Here is a 21,363-nt window from a genome sequence, read left to right as displayed (position 1 = left end):
TTAATTTAATAAAATTAAGGGGAATTGTTTCATATGGGAGAGTGTGGTTTCCACAAGCACACAAGGGCCAATGAGCACTAAGAGAAAAACATCCACAAAGACTTCCTTTTCAATTTCATAACCGGCTGGCTGGCCTTTTCGCTTCTCATGTGTCTGGACCACTGTTAGCAAAAAAACGTTTAAAACTCTGTTTTAAACATGTTCTTGTTTTTTTATCGTTTAAAACACATTTTTCTGTATGCTTCCCAAAGATATGGGAAAAAAACTGCAAACGGCAAGTATTCCTATTCTAAACATATTTAAAACGTGTTTAAACATGTTCCCCTTTTTTTGCGTTTTTTAAGATCTAACTTGTTGAACATAGTGTCTACTTAATTGATCATATCTCTCTCTCCAAACTCTTATCGACCTGATTCTTCTGCCGACTTGAAGCTAACTCAATGGCCTATATTTCTAATGTATCACCTTTAACTCAATATCAATGTATGGACCAGATACAAACTAATGAGTTTGCTGAAAAATGTTTATAAAGTGATGACTCCCAACTCAAACTGAACATATATTACTCCAAGAGTGTGTTGACTATGTTGATAAAAATGAACAACATCATAGCCAAACCACATTTGTCAATAAAACTTAGACATGTGTGGTGTATGAATTTAGAATTGGTGTTGAATAATATTCAATTATATGTCATAAAACTTATAGTGAGACATGAAATATATATATATATATATATCTATGCATTAGTGTTGGATATTATAGTTGTTTTGAACACTAGATACAGGTATTCATGTAATAATTCCTAAATTTATATGAGTATACTACCAATTTTTTTTTGTCCCATTTTATTTGAAATATATACGTTTAAAACTCGTACCATCCGTTTTTCATTTTCCGTTTTTTGTTGTTTATTTGATCGTATCGTTCGAAAAATTTTACCTTTTAATACATGTACTGTCCATTTCTATTTTTTTGTTGTTCCTGTCTTTGCTAACTATGGATTGGATGCAAACGTGACACTCCCCCCACAGAAAATGACCAATATGACCATGGCCGATGAATACCAATACCTAGAACCCGATGAATGTTCACTTACGTGAACTGGGACTCCCAGTTCATTGACACTATATGCTTGACACGTGTTGATATACATAAGTGAACAGGAGTCCAGTTCATGTAAGTGAACAGGAGTCCCAGTTCATGTAAGTGAACATTCACCGGGCTCCAATACCTATAACCCTGACCCCCATCCTACGCAATTCTATAGTGAGTATAAAAATGCATTAAGATGGTGTAAGAATGAGTTAACGATACTAACCCATCTTAGGGTCTAGACATAATACATTAAACTTTTTTCGTTTTGGGTAGAAGACATAAGAGTAAATTAAGGACTAGAGGAGTAAGGAGCACTCCTAAGTCTTCCCCACTCTGAAGTTTTCTAACTTATGGAAAAAAAAAACAGAGCCGTTGAAAATCTAGCTTCCACTGCTGGTTTCTAACTTCTGCTTGCCCAAGTTTAAGGGCCCGTTTGGTATCGTTCTAAAAAAACGTTTCTGAAGTTTTTTCGTTCTATTGGAACGAAAAAACGGAATCTTCTGTTTGGTGCACTTATGATCCGTTTCTGTTTTTTTGGAACAAAAAGTGAAAAAAAAACTGAAAAAACGAGATTGGACGAAACTCCAAAATGGAGTTCCGTCTTCCCAGTTTCGTTCCATTTTACAAAAAAAAAAAAAAAAAAAATTCCCGATAAAAATCTGAAATTTTGAAACACCATTTTTTCGTTTAAAAACTGCGTTTTGACACAGAAACTGAAATCTTCGTTTTTGACACGAAATGACGTTTCTGAAACAGAAACGATATCAAACGGCCCTAATACTTTTAGCTTTCCAAGTGAGTACAGGTGGAAAAGGAAGAAAGGGTTGTTGGGCCATTGGCCGTCTGAGAAGGAAAATGGAGGAACTAACCCTGAAACTACAACACTCCAAATCAATATATAAATTGATGGGTTACCCACTTTTTAAGTAGAAGAATTTTTTGACTAATCAAAATCCCAAAAGTAAAGCACAGGAGAAGAGAGGAACTGGGATCTGGCGACTTGGAAAGGGAGTCTTTCTTCTCTGTTACTGTTTATCTACTCCAGAACTTACAAATTCCTGTATTTCTCTCTCTGCTTTCTACTCTCTACAGTAACAATAAAATATAGAACCTTCCGTGCCAGACTAGTCAACAACCCCCCTCCAACTCTCTTCTTAAATACCCGTTCTCCTTCAACACGCTTCTTCACATCTAACCTCTCCCCTTCTTACATCTTCTTAGGAATTTGAGTTTCTTCTCTTTCATATAAACAGTTTCAGGAGGGAAAAGGGCTTGAAATCGGTTCCGTCATCCTTGCAAGATTTCAGAATCATTTTCAGCCCTTCTTCTCATCTGGGTTCCCTCAGTTCCCCTGGTTCAGGCTTCACACTTAACTAAAATTTGGTTCTTGGTGTTTCTGAGCTCATACCCACCTACCCAGAAACAGAAATCAAACGATCAGCCCATAAGTTTTAGATTCTCCTGCTAATTCCAAGAGTATTCACCATGGCTACAACTTTCAAACCTGTTCTCTTGCTTTTTGTTCTTATATCCCTCTTTCTTTCTTCCTCTGCTCAGACCTGCTCGAGCTATACCTTCTCCAGTGGCAAATCCTTCAGCAAGTGCAGCGATCTCCCCGTCCTCAACTCTTACCTCTACTGGACTTACTACCCTTCAACCGGAACCGCTGATATTGCCTATAGACATACCGGAGTCTCCTCGTCCAGATGGGTTGCTTGGGCAATCAATCCTGGATCTAAGGCGCAGATGGTTGGGGCACAAGCTCTCGTAGCTTACAAACACAGCAATGGATCCATTCTTGCTTACACATCCTCCATAAGTAGTTACGAAACAACATTGCAGCAGAGCAGCCTAAGTTTTTCTGTCTCCAATATCTCAGCAGAGCTTGTAAGTAACGTAATGATCATCTATGCAACTGTGAAGCTCCCTAGTACCACTGTGAATCATCTCTGGCAAGATGGTCCGGTTTCGGGGAACTCTCCTACGAGTCATCAAACTTCAGGAAATAACCTTGCATCTGCAGGGAGTATGAATTTCTTGTCTGGAGCCACCACCGCCACTTCAGGAGGAACCTCTAGAACCAAAAGAAAGAACGTGAGTCCTTAATTTAAAGATCTGAACAAGATGGAATGAAACAGTTCTGATTGATTTCTGTGAAATGCCCAAGTTCCTTTTCTTTTTACCTTTTTTTTTTTTTTTTTTTTTTTATTAATTAGTTAATTAGGTTCTCAAATCCCATCTCTGATTTCATTGTTTTGGCTTTCTTCAGGTTCATGGAGTATTGAATGCAGTGAGCTGGGGTATCCTATTGCCTATTGGTGCCATGATAGCTAGGTACTTGAAGGTTTTCAAGGCAGCAGATCCAGCCTGGTTTTATCTCCACCTTACTTGTCAAACCTCCGCATACGTAATTGGAGTTGCTGGATGGGCAACAGGTCTCAAACTTGGTAGTGAATCTTCTGGAGTTCAATATGACGCTCACAGAAACATTGGGATAACCCTCTTTGTTCTTGGAACTCTTCAGGTACAAACACATGATCTCCTCTGTAATTTGAACATCTGCAACCAAGTGAGTAGATTTATAAGAGAGAAATTTGGGTTTTTTGTAGGTGTTTGCCTTGCTTTTGAGGCCAAAGAAAGAGCATAAGTTCCGTCTTTACTGGAACATATATCATCACTCGGTTGGATACTGTGTCATCATCCTCAGCATCGTCAACATCTACAAGGGCTTTGATATTTTGGACCCTGAGAAGAAGTGGAAGAAAGCTTACACTGGTATTATTGTCATATTGGGCATCATTGCATTGATCCTGGAGGTCATTACTTGGGTTATTGTTCTCAAGAGGAAGAGGTCAAGGAGCACAGAAAAATCTCACCATGGTGTGAATGGTGTGAATGGATATGGTGCTACACCAGGAGTGTAGATTAGAGAGAGAGACTGATCTGTCCACAGACAGTTTTGTTTTTACACTTGCCATGTATTATTATTGAGGGATCTCCTTAGATTAGAGGCTATTCTTTCTTATAGTGTAGAGTGGTATTTGGGAGGTTGTTGTTATGTCCTTTGGGATGCTTGTATTTATCTTTTTCTTTACTTCTTTTCTAGTTCACCGTTTTCTATACATTTGCTGTATCATAAATATTTGAATCTTTGATGTTTTATACAGAGGTTCTCTGGTACTTGGATATTACCTTAAGCTAGGGCTTCATTTGGATTCGCTATTCTGATTTGATGACTATTGCATCAAGGACTGTTGAACTCGTGAGGTGTCAAGTCTTTGCCAATTGAGGGACCTTTCTGGGTCAAAACGATTTGAGAGGCATCTAGAATGTGAGTCTACATTTTCCTTTCACCCAATTATTATTATTGAGATGCAATAGTCAAATGACGCGTCGTTGTAATCTAGGTTAGATATGTTAGGTAACAGGGTTATCAGATCACATTGATCATATGAGAAACAAGAACACCACTGTGCTATTTTCAAATATTCAAACCATTCGTTTTCTTTTGGCACACTAGTGGACAACAATAGTAGATACAAACGAAAGGATGGGCCTTGGCGCAACGGGAAGGTTGCTATCTTACATCCTGATGGCCATGGTTTCAAATAAAAAAATAACCTCCTTGAAGCGAGGGTAAGACCGCGTAAATTTGTTTCTCTCAGACCTTGTAGTAACAAGAGTCTCATGCACTAGATACATCCTTTTCTTGATAGATATAAAAAATTTGTTTCTCTCAGACCTTGTAGTAACAAGAGTCTCATGCACTAGATACATCCTTTTCTTGAGAGATATAAAAAGAGAGAATTTTGAACATCTTAGTTTTATTTTTCTAATGATTTTGAACATGTTAATTTGAAAAATAGGTATATGCATTAGTGAATTTTGAGTAGTAGGTGTAACTTTCACATGGTTACATTAGCCACTACCACACACACAACCCCCTCATCCACCTCACAATAACAACAACAATGTCCAATGAAAAATCCAACAGCCCATATGTACACTACATGTACTTTATATCTTATGATCTGTATGTGTGTTGTCAATAATAGGAAGCATAACTCAAATCTCTTCTGGATTTTTTATAACTCAAATCTCTTCTGAATTTATCTCAACCAATCACAACATGGAGCTTAACAGGTCTGGATCTGTCACCTTGGTAGCTAAAATATTTCAACAAAGAATGGATCTGAAACTAAGCAGGGCCAGAAAAAGGTAAAAATGTAAACCTAGACCACATTTATAGATTTTTCCTTCAGGGTTTAGAGAGTTGTAGAGCTGATGAACTAACTTGAACAGTTGGAATATTGGATCAAGAGGGTGATAGACCACATTTATGGGAGACGCATTAGTCACCCTTACTTGATCAAATCTCATGACTATGACTTGAGTGCCTCCCTTGTAGTTTTCGTTATTGAAGGGGACCATGTTCAGTGGAAGAAAATTGCATATATATCGTACCACCAAGAAGTGGAGGCTTTGATCTATGATGCTACTAGTACACCTTATGTGACAATAACACATGAGCCTATGAAGGGAAAAATCATCTATAAAAATATTATTGTAAATACAAGTCAATGAACATGTTAGATAAGGAACCCAAAAATAGATTAGAAGTGAAAAACGAAAAATATTTTAATCTATACTGTGGATAAAGAGGAGCTGTATCCTGCACCCACACCCTTGTTTTATTAATTTTTTTTTTTTTTAAATAAACACCTAACCAAATTTGTTCACCAGTATTTTTCAAGTGATTGGAGAATTTTTTTTTTTTGGTCTATCCTACCTAATTGCCGATGGGAACTTTAATTACAACTACAAAGAGCAGGAGAGGGAAGGGGAAAGAGGATGCCTCGTAGCACAAGGTGCACACCAAAGAGTCAAATCCATGACTTCCTGGAAGCCTACACTCTGCTGGCAAGACACCAACTATCAAGGTAGTAATTATTTTTACTAGAGAAGATTCATGGTCATTGGAGGATAAAGACCATTTTAAAATAGTATAGAATCGTAGATCATTTGATAGAGACTTTTTTTTTTTTCTTTATATACATATATAATAATTCAGCTAGAACACCGAAGAAAAGCAATACCACAAACATCTAACTAGAAAAAAGAAGATAAAAAGCCAGGAAAAGGGAGAAGCCCAAAAACTTTGGCTCTGTGAGGAAACTCCAAGAGATGCTAAGAAATCTGCTACAAAATTTCCTTCTCGTAGAATATATTCAAAGGAGATTTGATCGAATTGTGCAGTTAAAAGCCAACAATCATCAGTGATGTGTTTGATTCACCATGGAATGGAGTGAAAGTTTCAATTGAGAATGATTATGATAATGAGATTATCTCCTTCAATCCAAATTGATTTGTAACCTAATCTTTCGCCAACCTCAGAGCATGAAAGACAGCCAAGGCTAGCAACTCACGCATCTGCAAAACCGATTCCAAAAGAGAACCGATGGAGAAAGAAACCGTTATCTCTAAAAACACCTCCTGGATTGCCATTGGAAGCACCATTATCTTTATATGATTCGGGTTTGGAGGAGACCAACTGACATTAGTAGTCCTTCATTGAGATAGACCAATAAGTATGGCTCTCTCTCTCTCTCTCTCACAAAGGAACATTTGATAGGTAGACTTTTTTCTTTTCTTGGAAAAGATCCCTAAGCTCTGTGCGTCTCACAAGGATTTTTTATTTATTCTCTCTCCTAACTAATATTGAGCCCCTACTAACAATACCATTCCGCATGAGATAAAAATCATTTTATCTTGGGAGAGGGGAATCGGGAATCTGAAACTTCATCTTTGTTCCCACTTCAAAGCAATGAGCCTTAAAGCCCCCAAACCCTACCAACCTACCTAAACTCTGTAATCGTAACTGTTAAGACTAGATAAAATAATAAACTCACAAACACTACCACATCCCAGAAACTCTTTCAGCCTCGTCCATATATGCCAAATCGTATCATACTTCCACACAATCACGGTTTTTTTAGTATGCCTAAATAAGTTTCCCTAGATGCACCCAGTGCACAATTCCCATGACTGCGGGGTCTGGAAATGATCATAATGTACGCAATGGAACAATCTTACCACCCGACTTAAACTCATAACCACTAAATCGCAATGGAACAATCTTACCCTTGTGCCATGGTCCAACCACATCTAAGCAAGCTTCCCTAGACAAACCTTCATCTGTTGCATGAAAATTAATTCACAATTGTTGTATATGTGTGAAATGATCTACATAAGAGAGACCAAATTTTGGTTTCAAATTAAATCAGATGACCTGCCATGTATTGACATGCAACCTCCCAATAGCGCAAGCACACTATTGTATGCATAGGGATTTACGTTCCTGTCCACAATTTCAAAACCCAACCGCACACCACACGACACAACCACTGCGTGGTCTATAAATTATACCAAGCAACAATCCACTTCCACCACTTCATTGGTGTATAACTGCTATGGATCTAGCAAATAGTCATCTGTAGATGGGACTTCAGACGGCTTTGCATGTATTTACTTTAGATTCTACTACTATGCAGTAAATTTATTTTCAAGATTTAATTCAAGGGAAAAGGACGAAAGAAGACTATATATAAGTCAAGACTAAATATAAGTCAATCCACTAAAGTTGAAAACAGAGTAACTGGTAAGGATAGAATTCACAAACAATTTCAAAATTTACAATTAAATAAAACGGAATTACACAATAGTCCACAGCTGCTTACTGCCGATCTAAATGTCCAAGGGCGACAATTTCCTTCACAACTTGAGCTTTGTCTGCCTCAAATTGTTCATCCTCTGCAATAGAAGTAAACTCAATTTGAATTGTAATAATTGAATATGTACCAGGAAGGCAAGAACCCAATTAAATCTGAAATGCAAAAGACTAAATGAGATATGGGATTTCCCAACCTTTATCCATCTTAAAGTCGCTAAAAAACCGTAGCAGCTTGTTTCTATTTGCCAATAGTATGCTGATGATCTCAGGAGGCTTGTTTTGATTGGCAGCAAAAAGCTGTCAACACCGTAGGAAAACGGGTTTTACATAACAAGAAAATATATTAAGAAAAAAAATAACAGCAAGGAAGACTAATTAATACTTCGAATAAATTAAGTCCATGTCGACACAAAAGAGTGATTACTTCGATCACCAATACATTGGAGGAGAGGGTGAGAAAAGAGTGACAAATACCTTGAAGACATGAAATGCTTCTAGCTGGATATTTTTACTTGACTCCTGCAAAAAAATAGCTTATCAATTTCAATCCTTCAGAGAGAACCGTATGAACTTATCATGCATTTAGTAGTTAAAGTTATCAAGCTGTAGTAACATTAATATATACCAATCTCACAAAATTGTTGTAGTTCAAAAAATCCTCGGATATGGTATTGCAAAACTATTTGGAGAAGGAACTCCATGATAAGCTATCACTTGAGCTATATATTCCAGAAACAAATGCTAAAGAGACCACCTCATCTCTTAACCACCCATAAAGCATATAGAATCACAGCAGTCCTAGGCGGTTGAAAGGAGGTCCAGTGATGGAGGGCCGATGGGGGTAGGAAAGAATCCCTGAGGTGAACTCAAAGTTGTAGGGAGAAGAGAAAATAGCACAAAAGAGGGGGGAGGGGGAGGGGGAGGGGAGGGGGGAGGGGGAGGGAGGGGGAGGGGGGTGGGGTGGGGGGGAAGGGGTCACACGTTTGCACCATGCCCAGGACTAAAACCTTCAATTCAATTCATTTTAAAAAATCTGTCCACTAAATTGGGTTACATGCCTTTATATAATAAACTGAAATTAAAACTTGCCTAATTAAAATCTAACACTGAAATTAGCTAATTACTTCCTAAATTCTAACTAACAAAATAAACTCAAATTGATGACTTCCTAATTGACTAAGAACTACCCAAAAATAAAAGATTACATATCTTCTCAAATTAAATAACTCAATATTTCCTAAATAAAGTAACTCCTAAAACATCCTACTGATTTCAAGAATCTAATCGGACCCAGCTCAGTTCAGCCTCGATTCTGCATCAACTCCCCCTGATGTTGAGAAAAACTCATCCACGAGTTTTAGAGAATGACAACAATAAAAACTCACGAATAGGGGTGAATTGCTCGTCATTTGCATCACGAACAAAATCCATGCGGTGAAGCTTTGGAGGTGCAGTTAAGTCCGGAAAATCATGGAGAAGAACGAATTCATGATAGTGAACCACTGGCACTGCATTGATGGCCGTCATTACCTGATTCATGATTTTCTCACTTTCCATTGTCATCTCCTGTTCCACAATAGGACAGTCGTCCACTTGTGTTAATACCTCCGGTTCAACTTGTGGCTGTATTGGGGGTATCACTTTCTTTGACGCAACCAATCCATGAAGATGACATTTTTTATGCATGTGGTAAGCCTAGAGGGTGCACACATTGTTGTCACGATCAAGAATACCGTCCCGTTGTTCCAACCAACCTCGACCCAATTTAATGATGCATTGAGGAGAGTCAAACACTTCACAAAAAGCACCATCATAATAAAGAGGAACAAAAAATTCAACAAATACTATCCCCTGACTCAAAAATAATCTGACTGGTCTTTGACAACATATCCACCAAAGATCTGGAGACAAAATTGTCATTTAGTCATTCATCAATTAACAATTTAGTAGACTTTCCATTGGGCAACCACACTCCAAATTTGAACACAAAGGTATCCATGGCAGTGATAGAAGGCTCAAATAAGAGTGGCAAATTGATAAATAACTGAAGTTTTTTATGATGGAATGGCAATAATGTAATTTGAAGACTTCAAATATATCCCTCAGTATGGAGCATGTATGGAACAGGGGTATACTTCGAACCAAGTTAAAATAGGAGTAAATCACAATAAGGCGTCAAGGAGGGGTAGATATAGAAAGAAAAAGGTAATTAATGAAAAATGAGACAAAAGGGATATCATGGGGTTGGGTTTTACCGATAGAAGGGGTTACTCCTTCCTAGAGACGGAACCAACAAACCAGGGAGTTCATTGATGAAGAAGCAGTGAGATTCTAGCGAAGGTGAGACTCCAGGAGCGATGGCGGATGACCAGGAGATGGTGGAATGAAATGGACAAGGATGCCGTCGACTTGCAGCCAATATTTCGAACTAGGTATGAACTCCTTGGTTCTTTCTCTCTCTCTCTTATCGTCTCTTCTTCCTTTTCTCGTCTCTCTTCTCTTTTTTCTTTTTTTTTTTTGTTTGCTTCTCTGCGTCTTCTCTTCTTCGACCTCTCTCTTTTCTTTTCTTTTCTTTTTCTTGCTTCTTGTTAGAACTCTTCTATAGGAGGGGGTTTGACTGAAATAAAAAAAGGGGCGGTGGGGAAAGAAAGAAGAAAGATGGGTATTTCACTGGAAGAGGAAGGGGTTGGGGTTCAGGTGCGGCCCACCGACCTGCGGAAATAGGGGTTCCCAGTCCTACTTGATAATGAATAACGCTAAGAAGGGGGCGAATAAGCGAATGGAACCACAGGCCAGGTTCACTCCTTTCTTGAGTGGTTGGAAGATCTGGCCAAAACGCACACCTAGCTTTGGAAACCCTTCAAGAGGCTTAGGTTGGAAACCCAGTACAGTTGGCTATTTCTCTCTCGGTGTACAAGGGTGCTTCCAACCAGGGCAACCTTCTCGCAACCAATCTTTCTCCCACGTGAACTAGCTATTGGCCACAGAAACATGGTTTCGCTGAATCACCATTTCATCCAACCCTCTTTAGTAATCGCCTATTCTTAAGAAGCCCACCGCAACCGGGGATGGTCAAGGCCACCGATCAGCCCATTCCTCATGACCAAAAGAGAGTGAAGGAGGTTAGTTTCGGTAGCCATTCCAGGAGGAGTTAGTAGCTTGCGAAAAGTAGTAAGCCCGGCTGTTCTTGATCTTTCTATCAAATAGGCTCCACTTGAAGTTGTGATAAGTGACTACGATATTCCAGGGTCCTTTATTGGCAGCAAAGACAGTAAAAGCGGACACTGGCTCTGTCATGGAGATGTCGAGTCTTTGCGAAGGTGATGGCGGAAGTCTTTGCGAAGTACGCCCTTTCGTAAAGAGGACTCAGCGTGCAAAGTCGCTGCCTTTAGACTGGGGCCAAAAGGTATATGTCTATTGGAAGCAATCGACGAAACGAAGGACTCTATACGTTGGGGTGCGCCTTATCTAACTGCTACCATTAGGGACTGATTGGGATAGAATGAAGAAAGACGTGCCACAGTACAGTAAGTTCACTGGGAGAAATGCAGGAAGTTAGGCAAGCACATCTTTAGCGGTTCGATAACGAGAATAACTACGTCATTCCGGTCTGACGTCTGCAAACATCTATTGGATGCCCTATTCTTTCGGGAACCTAATGACTCTAAGCATGAAGTTGATTGGAATGGACTTGCTGGATGAGAAAGGATATCGGTGATCTTGTTTACGGAAGCATGTAGTTTTGCTCATGTGGTCTTGCTTTCGTGCGGGTGGAGATATACATGTTCTTTTAAACTTCAAAATAGAGTACACGCTATATACGGATAGTTTTGATGATTGACTTAGGGTGCTTCCTCTCGTGGTTAAAAGATAGCCCATTCACTGCGTACCTCACTGTGAGTAGCTTATGCCCTCGAAACCAATGTTCTATGTCTCCATGCTAGTAAGATCTCTTTCTCGGGTAAGCCAACCTAGTCTTGTCCCGTTGGTATGCGGAAGGGACGAACGGGCCTAAGTGGAAAGCATCAAAGGTCAATTGGATATGACAGTTCAAGTCACTCAGTCACACCCCCAAGATAGAGTCGAATGGAATCAGTTCGGATGGCATTCTTGAAAAAGGTACAGGCCCATGTGGTCCAGAACGAAGGAGATGGATCCTTCGGCTCTGATACCACTTGATGGAGGGCCGATGGGGGTAGGAAAAAATCCCTGAGGTGAACTCAAAGTTGTAGGGAGAAGAGAAGAATATAGCACAAAAGAGGGGGGTAGGGGTCACACGATTGCACCATGCCCGGCACTAAAACCTTCAATTCAATTCATTTTCAAAAATCTGTCCATTAAATTGGGTAACACGCCTTTATATAATAAACTGAAATTAAAACTTGCCTAATTAAAATCTAACACTGAAATTAGTAACTTCTAATTACTTCTTAAATTCTAACTAACAAAATAAACTCAAATTGGTAACTCCCTAATTGACTAGGAACTACCCAAAAATAAAAGATTACATATCTTCCCAAATTAAATAACTTAATATTTCCTAAATAAAGTAACGCCTAAAATATCCTATTGATTTCAAAAATCTAATCGGACCAGGCTCGTCTCGGTCGAGATTGCCCGACGGGTCAGCCCAATTCAGCCTCAATTCTGCATCATCAAGGAATGAAAGGCCATGTCCCTAGTATTGCTCATCTAAGATTGAATAATGCAATTATGGTGCAACATTAGGGTCAGTTCTGATAGTACTTGGTTATGGGATTTTGTTACAAGTGTTTATATTTGTAATGAGCTCCATTATAAGACCCGAATTTAGTTTCTTAGGAGGTACACGAATTTAGTCTTTTAATTTAGTACCTAGCATGTAAGGCCTTTTTGAGTCTTGGGAGTTAAGTAGTTTTAGTCTTGTAGTTTATCTACAGTTAATCTCATTAATGCCAATTAGTATAGTTTTTGATGCCATTAGGTTACTTATTAGTTGTTTCATTTGCTTAAACTATATCTAGGAATTAAAAATGTCTAATAATGAAACCTCCTCTCAAATTAGACAGTCAAATAAGAGTTTAATTGCGAAAGTGTGTGAGCTCTCTCTCTTTCACAGGGTAATTTTCACAATACCGGAATAGCCCCCATCTCCCTTTTTTTTTTTTTTTTTTTCCCCTATTACAGGCTACTGAAATCAACAGACAGCAAGCCTTTGCAACTAGTAATTCAAAAATTGGAATCGGATTGGTTGAATCGTCCATGACCTATCCCAATTCTAGAATTTAGGGCCAGATCGCTGGGTATTCAGATATGACGGGCCGATATTAGGGTTTTGGGGGTTGATCCTCATCCGATCCAGATTGGAATTGGCAGTCTGACCGATTTGACTCGATCCTGAGTTTACAATCCTTGTACGCAACCCTGATTTAAAAGGAAACTATTTTAGATTTAGGCTCGTGGAGCAGCCGATTAGACCTATGATTCCTAATTTGGAATCCAGGTTGGCTGGCTGCATCAGAGAGAGAGAGAGAGAGAGAGAGAGAGAGAGAGAGATGAAACTGAAGCAATACATACCCTCAGAAGATTCATTAGAATCCTTAAGTTGTCTTTTGAGCTCACATATCGCGTCATAACAGCAGAATTGGAACGATCAAGCAGCATGTCTCCAAGCAACTGAAACACATCAGTACAAGCAGTAAGCGAAAAACACATTTGCAAGAATAAGCTTTGAGACCAACTCCACAAGTTTAGGTTAAGTTTAATAGACTAATTGTTAGTCTTTTGAGCTCACATTTGCAGTTGTTGTAACGTAATATTCCGAGTTGATTATAACAACTGCAATGACAGTTACAAGTCTACAACTAGCATTTTCATATTATTTTGGTCAGTATTCTCTGTTTCCTGAATATGTACAATCATTTGTGATGCTCACATGATTCCCATACTTAAAGATAGTATATCTTGAAAATAGCAAGAAACTAATTGTTATTTTAACCATATAAACTTCTATATACTAGAAATATTAATCATCCATTAAAAAGGTCAAAAAAATAAAACAAAGGTAAGTCTTGAGTACCTTGACAGCTTGACGTCTGGTGATGTAATTGGTAGACTCCAAAAGTTTTAAATTATACTCTGCGAAAAACTAAAACCAGAAAATTGTGATTAAGGTTCTACCCAAAAAACATGTGATCAAGGAAGCATCATGAACTATAATCAGTCAACATCCAAACAACGAAAATCCAGCCTGAAGACGAGAAGAAAATATCGAAAACATAAACTCATGTAAATACAACATTAGTACACATCACATGCAGAAATTCTTTTATCAGACCACTTGGACCATAATTGATGAAACATAACGTAGAAGTAGGACTTTCAGAAACCAGGGGTAGGCTTGTGTTGAGGCCACAGGAGAACAAGCTCTATCCTGAGCCCAAAAATGTTAAGGCATATTCCTCATGCTATGTGAGTCACAGTCCAAAGAAAAACTACATAGGTTAGAGGTCAGAGCATTAAATAGTGTGAAAGATGTAATGTGTAAGTGAAATAACAAGACAACTACATGGATTAGTAGTCAGAGCACTAAATCATGTAAAAGATTGTTCATCTAACACTTCCCCTAATCCCGCCCAACCTACCCTACCCAACCCCACCTCAATTGATTGCACAAATTCTGCCAAGAATACATTACTAGTTTCTAATCCATTATGATATGCTTGATCAAGCCTAACCCAACCTAACACAGCCCACCCAAATTCATGTCAAGTAGATTGGAGTCAGGATCAGTTCAGTTTTTGGAGTTGGTACTAGGCTGTGCCAGCCAATGTAGGTTCCTATGTAGTTTATTTTCTAGGTTGATACAGAGAATCATGACCTCTGTGAAAGGGGAGATGAGAAAATGGATCTGGTAAACAAGTCTGTCTCTTCAGTTGAGAAGAAGACAAAATGATAATGAATGAGAAAAATTAAACGTAAGTGATATACCACACCAAGCTAACAGACCAAGCTAAAATTGGTAACAGTAAAGCCAATAAAGGAAGGGTGCACATACCCTTGTGTCCTCATAATTTAGACAAATCCCATAGAATCATTTTCACACCCCATCTACTATTAAGTAAATCAAAACCACACTGAGGGTGTAGGATGTACATATAACCTCTACTATTAAAAACATTCAATAACAGTATACCACTCTTAAGGGGATGAAACATATGCCCCTCGGGCCAAAGTTGAATTTCAAGAGCCAAGTGAAAGTGCGGTCTTTGAACATAATATGAAACTGATGAATGGTACTCTAATTGAAGGAGCTTTCAAAGCAATCTAAATGATCCCTAGGTGATGCCAACAAAATTTAGTAAAATAAGGGGATATGAAGATCTGCCAGACCCAAGCATTAACACGGTGAAAGTTCCAATAACATAAGAGTACCATTACTCATTTGATGATACATTTTTCATAGCAAACCAAGTCACAAACCACACAAGAAGCACCGACATAAACAATTAAGCATATAAGATAAAATCTAATTTCATACTTACCCACTCGTAATTCTTAGTGAGAAATTCAGCCACAGTAGATTTGTGCCTTGTCAAAAGCTCCTGCAATAAAGCACAAAACTAGCATTAGCATTATTCCATTTGTTTTGTTCTGGCAATCTCAGGTATGATGAGAGTACATAGATTGTTACAAGCACGAGAATTCAGAAACCAAATCTTCCAATAATAGTTGTCCGAGTTTGTAGACTCATGGCTTAAAGGCCCTTCTCGGAACTGATATTGGTCTACTAAAAGGAGACCTTTTAACAGGAAAAAAGCGGTAAAACATATACTATGGTGACTCTTAGATGCACTTTTGGCACCACCCATAATAGAGCCAGGGAAGATCAAATTAGGTTTGGCAGCAACTCCCCTGCTTCATGTGGACCCTTCAGAACACACTTTCAGGAAGCATTGAAATGTAAAAAGACCTCAAATTTTCAAACTCACAAGTACGGCACGGTTCTACACCTGACTAGCCAATCTGAAATTCCTAACCCAACTTTAGTTTGACTGAGAAATATTTGTGTCTCATGTGCAAAATGAATGCAACTGCTCCAGCAAATTGGGAGGGGTGAAACCAGTATATTCTCACAAAGCCATAAATATGCGATGAAAAGATCACAATTTAGAACAAAGGTAATGAAGGGTCGACCACACAAACTCAATGAAATTGGGAGGAACCAAAAAGAGATAATGTGGTAGGATTTCTAGGACAAGTCTGGACAAAACCATGTTCAAGAATACAGCAAGGGGATTCCATTCTTAAGCCATCACACTGCACAGTGTTGTTGAGTCAGTAAACTCATAAACCATGACATTCTAATAAACAATCATTCCACAAAATTTCGAAAATGATTTTTGAAGTCCATATCTAGGTTAGTCCATGGGATGGAAGGACGGTAGTGACTTTCTAAAGCCAATACAACTGAGCCAACCCAGGTGAAAGATTTATTGAAAAGCAGAATCCATGTTTAACTATAAGAATAATTAGCATTACAAACTAGCAGGTCTAACATCTAAGCCATTTTAATTTTCTTGAGCTCAAGTGCTCAAATACCTATGCTAAACAAATGATGGATTTAGCTCAAAAATAACTATTTTAAACAAACATATGCACAATGTTTTAAGATTAAATGAGCAACTTCCAGTCCCAAAAACACTAATTATGAAAGGAAAAACTATCAAATATGAGCAATGTGTAACAGATTCACAGTTGTGTGGTGTAAGAGAGAAAAGTCCCTATTCTAAGTTAATGGAGAAGTCCCCAACATACTAAACCTTAAAAGTTGCTGAAGCATCAGACGCTATGTCAAAATTAGGAAGTTGTATGTAATCAAAGAACTTCTTCATGTGATCCGAGTCCAATACATACCTGTGAAAAATCAGTAAAATAACTTCAACATTTATCCTAAACAAGGTGCTAGAAGCAAGTATATCAGGCATAGAAGACCATCTTGTCCAGAACAAAACAGCTACCTAGTTGTCCCAATTCTACAAGCTAATTAGCAAGGATAAAATTAGGTAGCATAAAATCAAATTTATGTTATTACTCAACATAACAAGGAATAAATGCATCTTACGAAACCTTAAAAGATATTTGCATGCACATCCATAACTAGAAATAGTGATGCGGAACCGGGTTTCAGAAATCAAAATCGGTTCGCTTAAGGACCCATTCAATAGTGAAACAGCCAAATATCAAGAATAATGGCAGTTCCGTAAATAACTTGAAGTTTCTAATAAAGGGTGGCAATCTGGTAAATAGATGATAACTTGAACATAAGAGGAAATCTCAAAGGGAAAAGCAACGTACAAGATGGGGAGAGGAAGACTTGGAACTAAGAAATAAAATAGGACAATTGAGACTAAGAGAAGGAGAGAAGGGTATTGATGGAAATTAAGATAAATGAAAATAAAACCCTCTTTAAGAGGTTGTCTTCAACCTCAAGATACAAACCAGAACAGTAGCGGAAGACCTAGCAAACATCAAAGAGAGAACTTCTCCAAAACTCATGGGTTGAGTCTATAATTCCAAGCGAAGGGTCGCATCATCCAGCTCTTTCAAACCCAGCAACGCTAGTCACAGACTTCAAGGGCACAAGAAGCATTGACCTTTGCAAATCAGATCTGGCACAAAGTACAGAAACAGGTCTGAACCTGGGTTTGATTCTCTCAGTAAGAAGACCTGTTGGGGTTAAGATTCTAGGGTTAAGGTCACCGAATGAGGGGAAGCCTTCGATCAAAACTTCAGCCCAAACAGATCAAGCACTAAGGAGATCTGAGAGGGTGATTAGGCTGCAAATATTGCCAGAAACCGGAGATTTCCAACAATGAGAGATCAGTCAGAAAATAGACCAGAAAAGAAGGAGATAAGAGAGGTAATAGGAGAAGATGATCAGGGGAAGGGGAGATAATCGCAGCTCATTGCAACCATGGTTTCAAACCTGGAAACAACCATTCAATTCTCAAAACTGAAATCTCCATTGTGTTCATGAGTACTTAAAGGAAAATAACATCAATTAATGGAAACTAACTTAAAATGGAAAGTAAACTAAATTAGCAACTGAAATCTGAAATTGAATCTCCCTACTAACTTGACCACTCCCTACACAAACAATAAAGGAAACAAATCAAAATACCAAATTAATCCCAATTCTACCCACGCCCAACTGCATCAAATAGGTGTGGGAATTCTTCACCCCACCCAACAATCTATCAAACTAACCTCCCCCCCCCCCCCCCCAAAAAAAAAGGGGGGGGGGGGGTGTGCTACAGGGGAGTGATTTGCTTTCATTTACAGTAGCAAACCTCAACGAAGGACGGTGGTGTCAAATTGAAACCCAGCAGAAAATTTTATCCAAATGCTTTGTATGAATCCTCGCTACAATATTTACATAATAAACATATGATATAATAAAATTTTTAATTGATGAAGTTTGTATATATAAATTCGATGGGTAGAAAAATAAGGACACGCAACTTCACACATGTAATGATAGCATATACTTCAATACTTCAGCAACTCAGTGTACCATGTAGGAGCAAAATTGTATATTCCGCTTATGGGTAGTGGATACTACATGTATACTCCTTGAATACAACTTTGAGCTCCTCTGATGTAGGCCAAGCCTTCAAAAAAGGGTCAATGTGGTTCAATGTTGGCCCCAAAATTTGGGCCAAACTTCCAGCCTATCAAGCAGCAGGATCTAGGCAGTTTTTCCAGCTTGCGTGGACCTTTCTTCTGTCTCGAGCAGCAAGGCTGTTGACTGAGATTTGTTTCCATTCTTCCTACCTTGGTCAGAAACCTCTAGAAGGTCTCTTGGACAGCTGTAGGGGCCTTGAAGGAGCCCCATCTATTTCAGCTTTGGCTTCCTTTTTGTCTCTTATCTCTTCCTTGGTCAATAAGTAATAATGGGCAAGCAAAGGTTCGATTGGAATAATTAGAAGTTGGTATTTGTTTCCATTTTCTTGTTTTACTTATTGTCAACAATTAAGTTTCAATTGGGAACGTTTTAAATAGGAATAGTTTCCTTTTAATGTTAATTTCTTTTTTGTAATTGCTTCCAAGCCTATTTAAGAGAATCAATCCCAGATTTTTGGGAAGGATGCAGTTACCTTAGCCTGGCTGGACCGGAACCCTCTTTGGAGACCCAAAGGCCCCAAACCAGCAACCAGTCCTAAACCGGTTTTCTGGTCTGGCAAGGGTTGGCAGGCCAGGTAGGAGATTATTTATGGGGGATTTTATTTCTTTATTATTCTTATTTTATTCTCTTTATTTTTAGGAAATTGGGTAGATACGTAGGGGATTATTTCGTTTATATTTCAATGTGTTTCCATTAATACGTTTTGATTTTTCCTCTAAATTGGATATGTCATAGGGTAGAGTTTTCAGAATTGAGATTTGAAAAGAATGAAGGTTTGAGTTTTGGTTGAAGCCTGCGAGGCTGGTTGTGTGCATATGTGATCTTCATTCCCCTTTCTGTTCTCTTACGATCTTCTCAAGTTGGCCCCTCCTCTTCTCATTTTTCATTCTATTGTATGTATTGTGCCCATCCATCCTGTTCTGCAACTGGTGGTACTATCAGCCCTAAAGAGTTGATTTAACTCTCCACTGATGAATCAATTTGACTGAAAACTTTTAGGCTTGGGTTATCACCTCTATTAGACCCAAACCTGGGAGTATTACTTCCAGAACCTTTCCCTGCCGTGAGAATCAAACCAACTTTCAGATCTGGTTCTTGCCTACCACCTGGAGAAATTTCAGAGCTTCAATACTTGATCAAAGTTTTCTGTTTGACGCCCTTGAGGCTTGGATTCACTAAGGCTTGAGAAGGTGATTATGTTCACTTCTCTTGAGAATTGAGCCTTGGTTAGGTGGCTGGATTGATTTCAAAGTTTCAGGTTTCCCCTAGGTACAGGATTCGGAGGTTTAAGACAACCTTCACCCCCACTCTCAGGATTTGCATTTGTTTCTTATTTTATCCTTAATTTCCAGTATTGCCCCTTCCTTTCTTTTTTTATTCCAGTTTGTCCTTTCTTTTCACTTCCAAGTTTGCCCCTCCCACTAATATGTTGCATTCCATTCACTTGATTTCCATTAATTACTAGTCTTAACACTTTTTTGACTTTCCATCTATTTACAGAATTTCCACCTTGTAAAGATTGACATATTTACATATTTATCACTATCCGTTGTTCTTAACATATTTTGTGTTTGGGTGGGTCCATAAGCGAACCAAATAGGGTTTTTCAAACCCAGGTTTAGCATCAGGGAGAGAATTGAGTTAATGAAATTGAAGTTTGTCTTCATGGCTGAGAGGGTGAGATGCCTAAAACTTTGAAAGGGTCAGAGGCCTAATCCATCTATCTTCTTCTTCCCCTTTCTCATATTTCCACCGATTATTTTCCCCTTTTATTTCTGTTATTTCTGTGCCTACCTGAGGCCAATCGAAATTCATCGAAGTCCCAAGTTGAATGCTGATTCAGCTTCTGCTTTTAAGATACGATACAAGGCCTGTGATTCTGGTTTGCTCCCAGAAATCGATACTACTTCCATACTCCGAGTCCTGAGATCTCAGCATTCAACCAGCAGTTGGGGATGATCTTTAAAGGAGTTATTCAGGCCACCAGAAGCAGCCTTCGATCTGAGTTTGGATCCCCGCTGAAGTTTCATTCTCAAGTCCTTGAAAAATTCCTAGAAGTTTCATATTTCATGTCCTCAAGCAAGAACCTGCATATCTCCGTATTCGGCCGTCCAATCTGGCCCTAAGTTTGAGGGTTATTCAAGGGTCCTACAAGGGACACACAACCAGATTTTGGGCCAGTTTCTTGGTCTGGTTTGTGAGTAATAGATTTTCTCCTTTTTGCCCTAAAATTTCCAGATTTCAGGTTTATTCAATCTGTCCCTGTTTCAGCCTATTCTAGGGCTTGATCCAAGGTTATTAGGGCTTGATCCTGGGTATTATGTCAGTTCTAAATTCTAATTGTTGCATATATATTTGGGATATATTGTACCTGGTTGCTTTTTGTTTAGACTCTTACTGTCCTAGCCGATAGGCTTTTAGTCTATGTAGTGTTTCTGATTTGGAGCTCTTAGTGTATCAGTCCCAGTACTTGTGCTGGAGTTATTAGATCCCATCTGGGGTTGGTTACATCTGTAATTAGCTTTACATTATCCTCATTCCCCTTAAACCCTAATACCATCATTCTTTCTTCAATTTTTCCCCCTTATTCTTTGATCTTGAATGATGATTTATTGTTAAAAAAGAAAAAAGGGATCCATGATAGAACAGATAAAATGAAATAAAACCACATTGTAGCATAATTAAATAAGATTAGTGACTCCACTTCTCCAGTCAACCTTGGCCAGCAGAAAAAATAAGATATCAAATTTGGTAAATGCAACAATTTAAGAACTTGAGAAACCAGAACCAAAGAAGAAGAAAGTATAGAAGAGAGATGAGAGAAAACCAGAGGTAAAACAAGCTGTAGGATAGATGAGTTGAGTCTACA

The 21,363-nt window shown here is 38.5% G+C and overlaps 2 protein-coding genes across 2 annotated transcripts; one reads left to right on the top strand and one right to left on the bottom strand.

The window, feature by feature from the left end:
* The first annotated feature begins 2,195 nt into the window (after window positions 1-2,195).
* LOC122058787 (cytochrome b561 and DOMON domain-containing protein At5g47530-like) lies at window positions 2,196-4,295 on the top strand. Its single transcript, XM_042621472.1, has 3 exons — window positions 2,196-3,192; window positions 3,368-3,622; window positions 3,708-4,295. Exons 1-3 carry the CDS (start codon window positions 2,584-2,586, stop codon window positions 4,020-4,022), a joined length of 1,179 nt encoding a protein of 392 aa, XP_042477406.1. The 5' UTR covers window positions 2,196-2,583; the 3' UTR covers window positions 4,023-4,295.
* Window positions 4,296-7,703: 3,408 nt separating this feature from the next.
* On the bottom strand, window positions 7,704-17,329 carry LOC122060147 (putative MO25-like protein At5g47540). Its single transcript, XM_042623329.1, has 8 exons — window positions 17,309-17,329; window positions 16,630-16,723; window positions 15,352-15,411; window positions 13,887-13,955; window positions 13,385-13,483; window positions 8,303-8,347; window positions 8,023-8,125; window positions 7,704-7,908 (listed from the first exon to the last, which is right to left on the bottom strand). The coding sequence occupies exons 2-8, from the start codon at window positions 16,699-16,701 to the stop codon at window positions 7,832-7,834; spliced, it is 525 nt and encodes a 174-aa protein (XP_042479263.1). The 5' UTR covers window positions 16,702-16,723; window positions 17,309-17,329; the 3' UTR covers window positions 7,704-7,831.
* Between the last annotated feature and the right edge of the window lie 4,034 nt (window positions 17,330-21,363).

The sequence above is a fragment of the Macadamia integrifolia genome, chromosome 13 (genome assembly GCF_013358625.1).
Source record: "Macadamia integrifolia cultivar HAES 741 chromosome 13, SCU_Mint_v3, whole genome shotgun sequence".
In the NCBI taxonomy this organism is placed as follows: Eukaryota; Viridiplantae; Streptophyta; class Magnoliopsida; order Proteales; family Proteaceae; genus Macadamia; species Macadamia integrifolia.
This window is presented reverse-complemented; position numbering and strand designations above follow the sequence as displayed.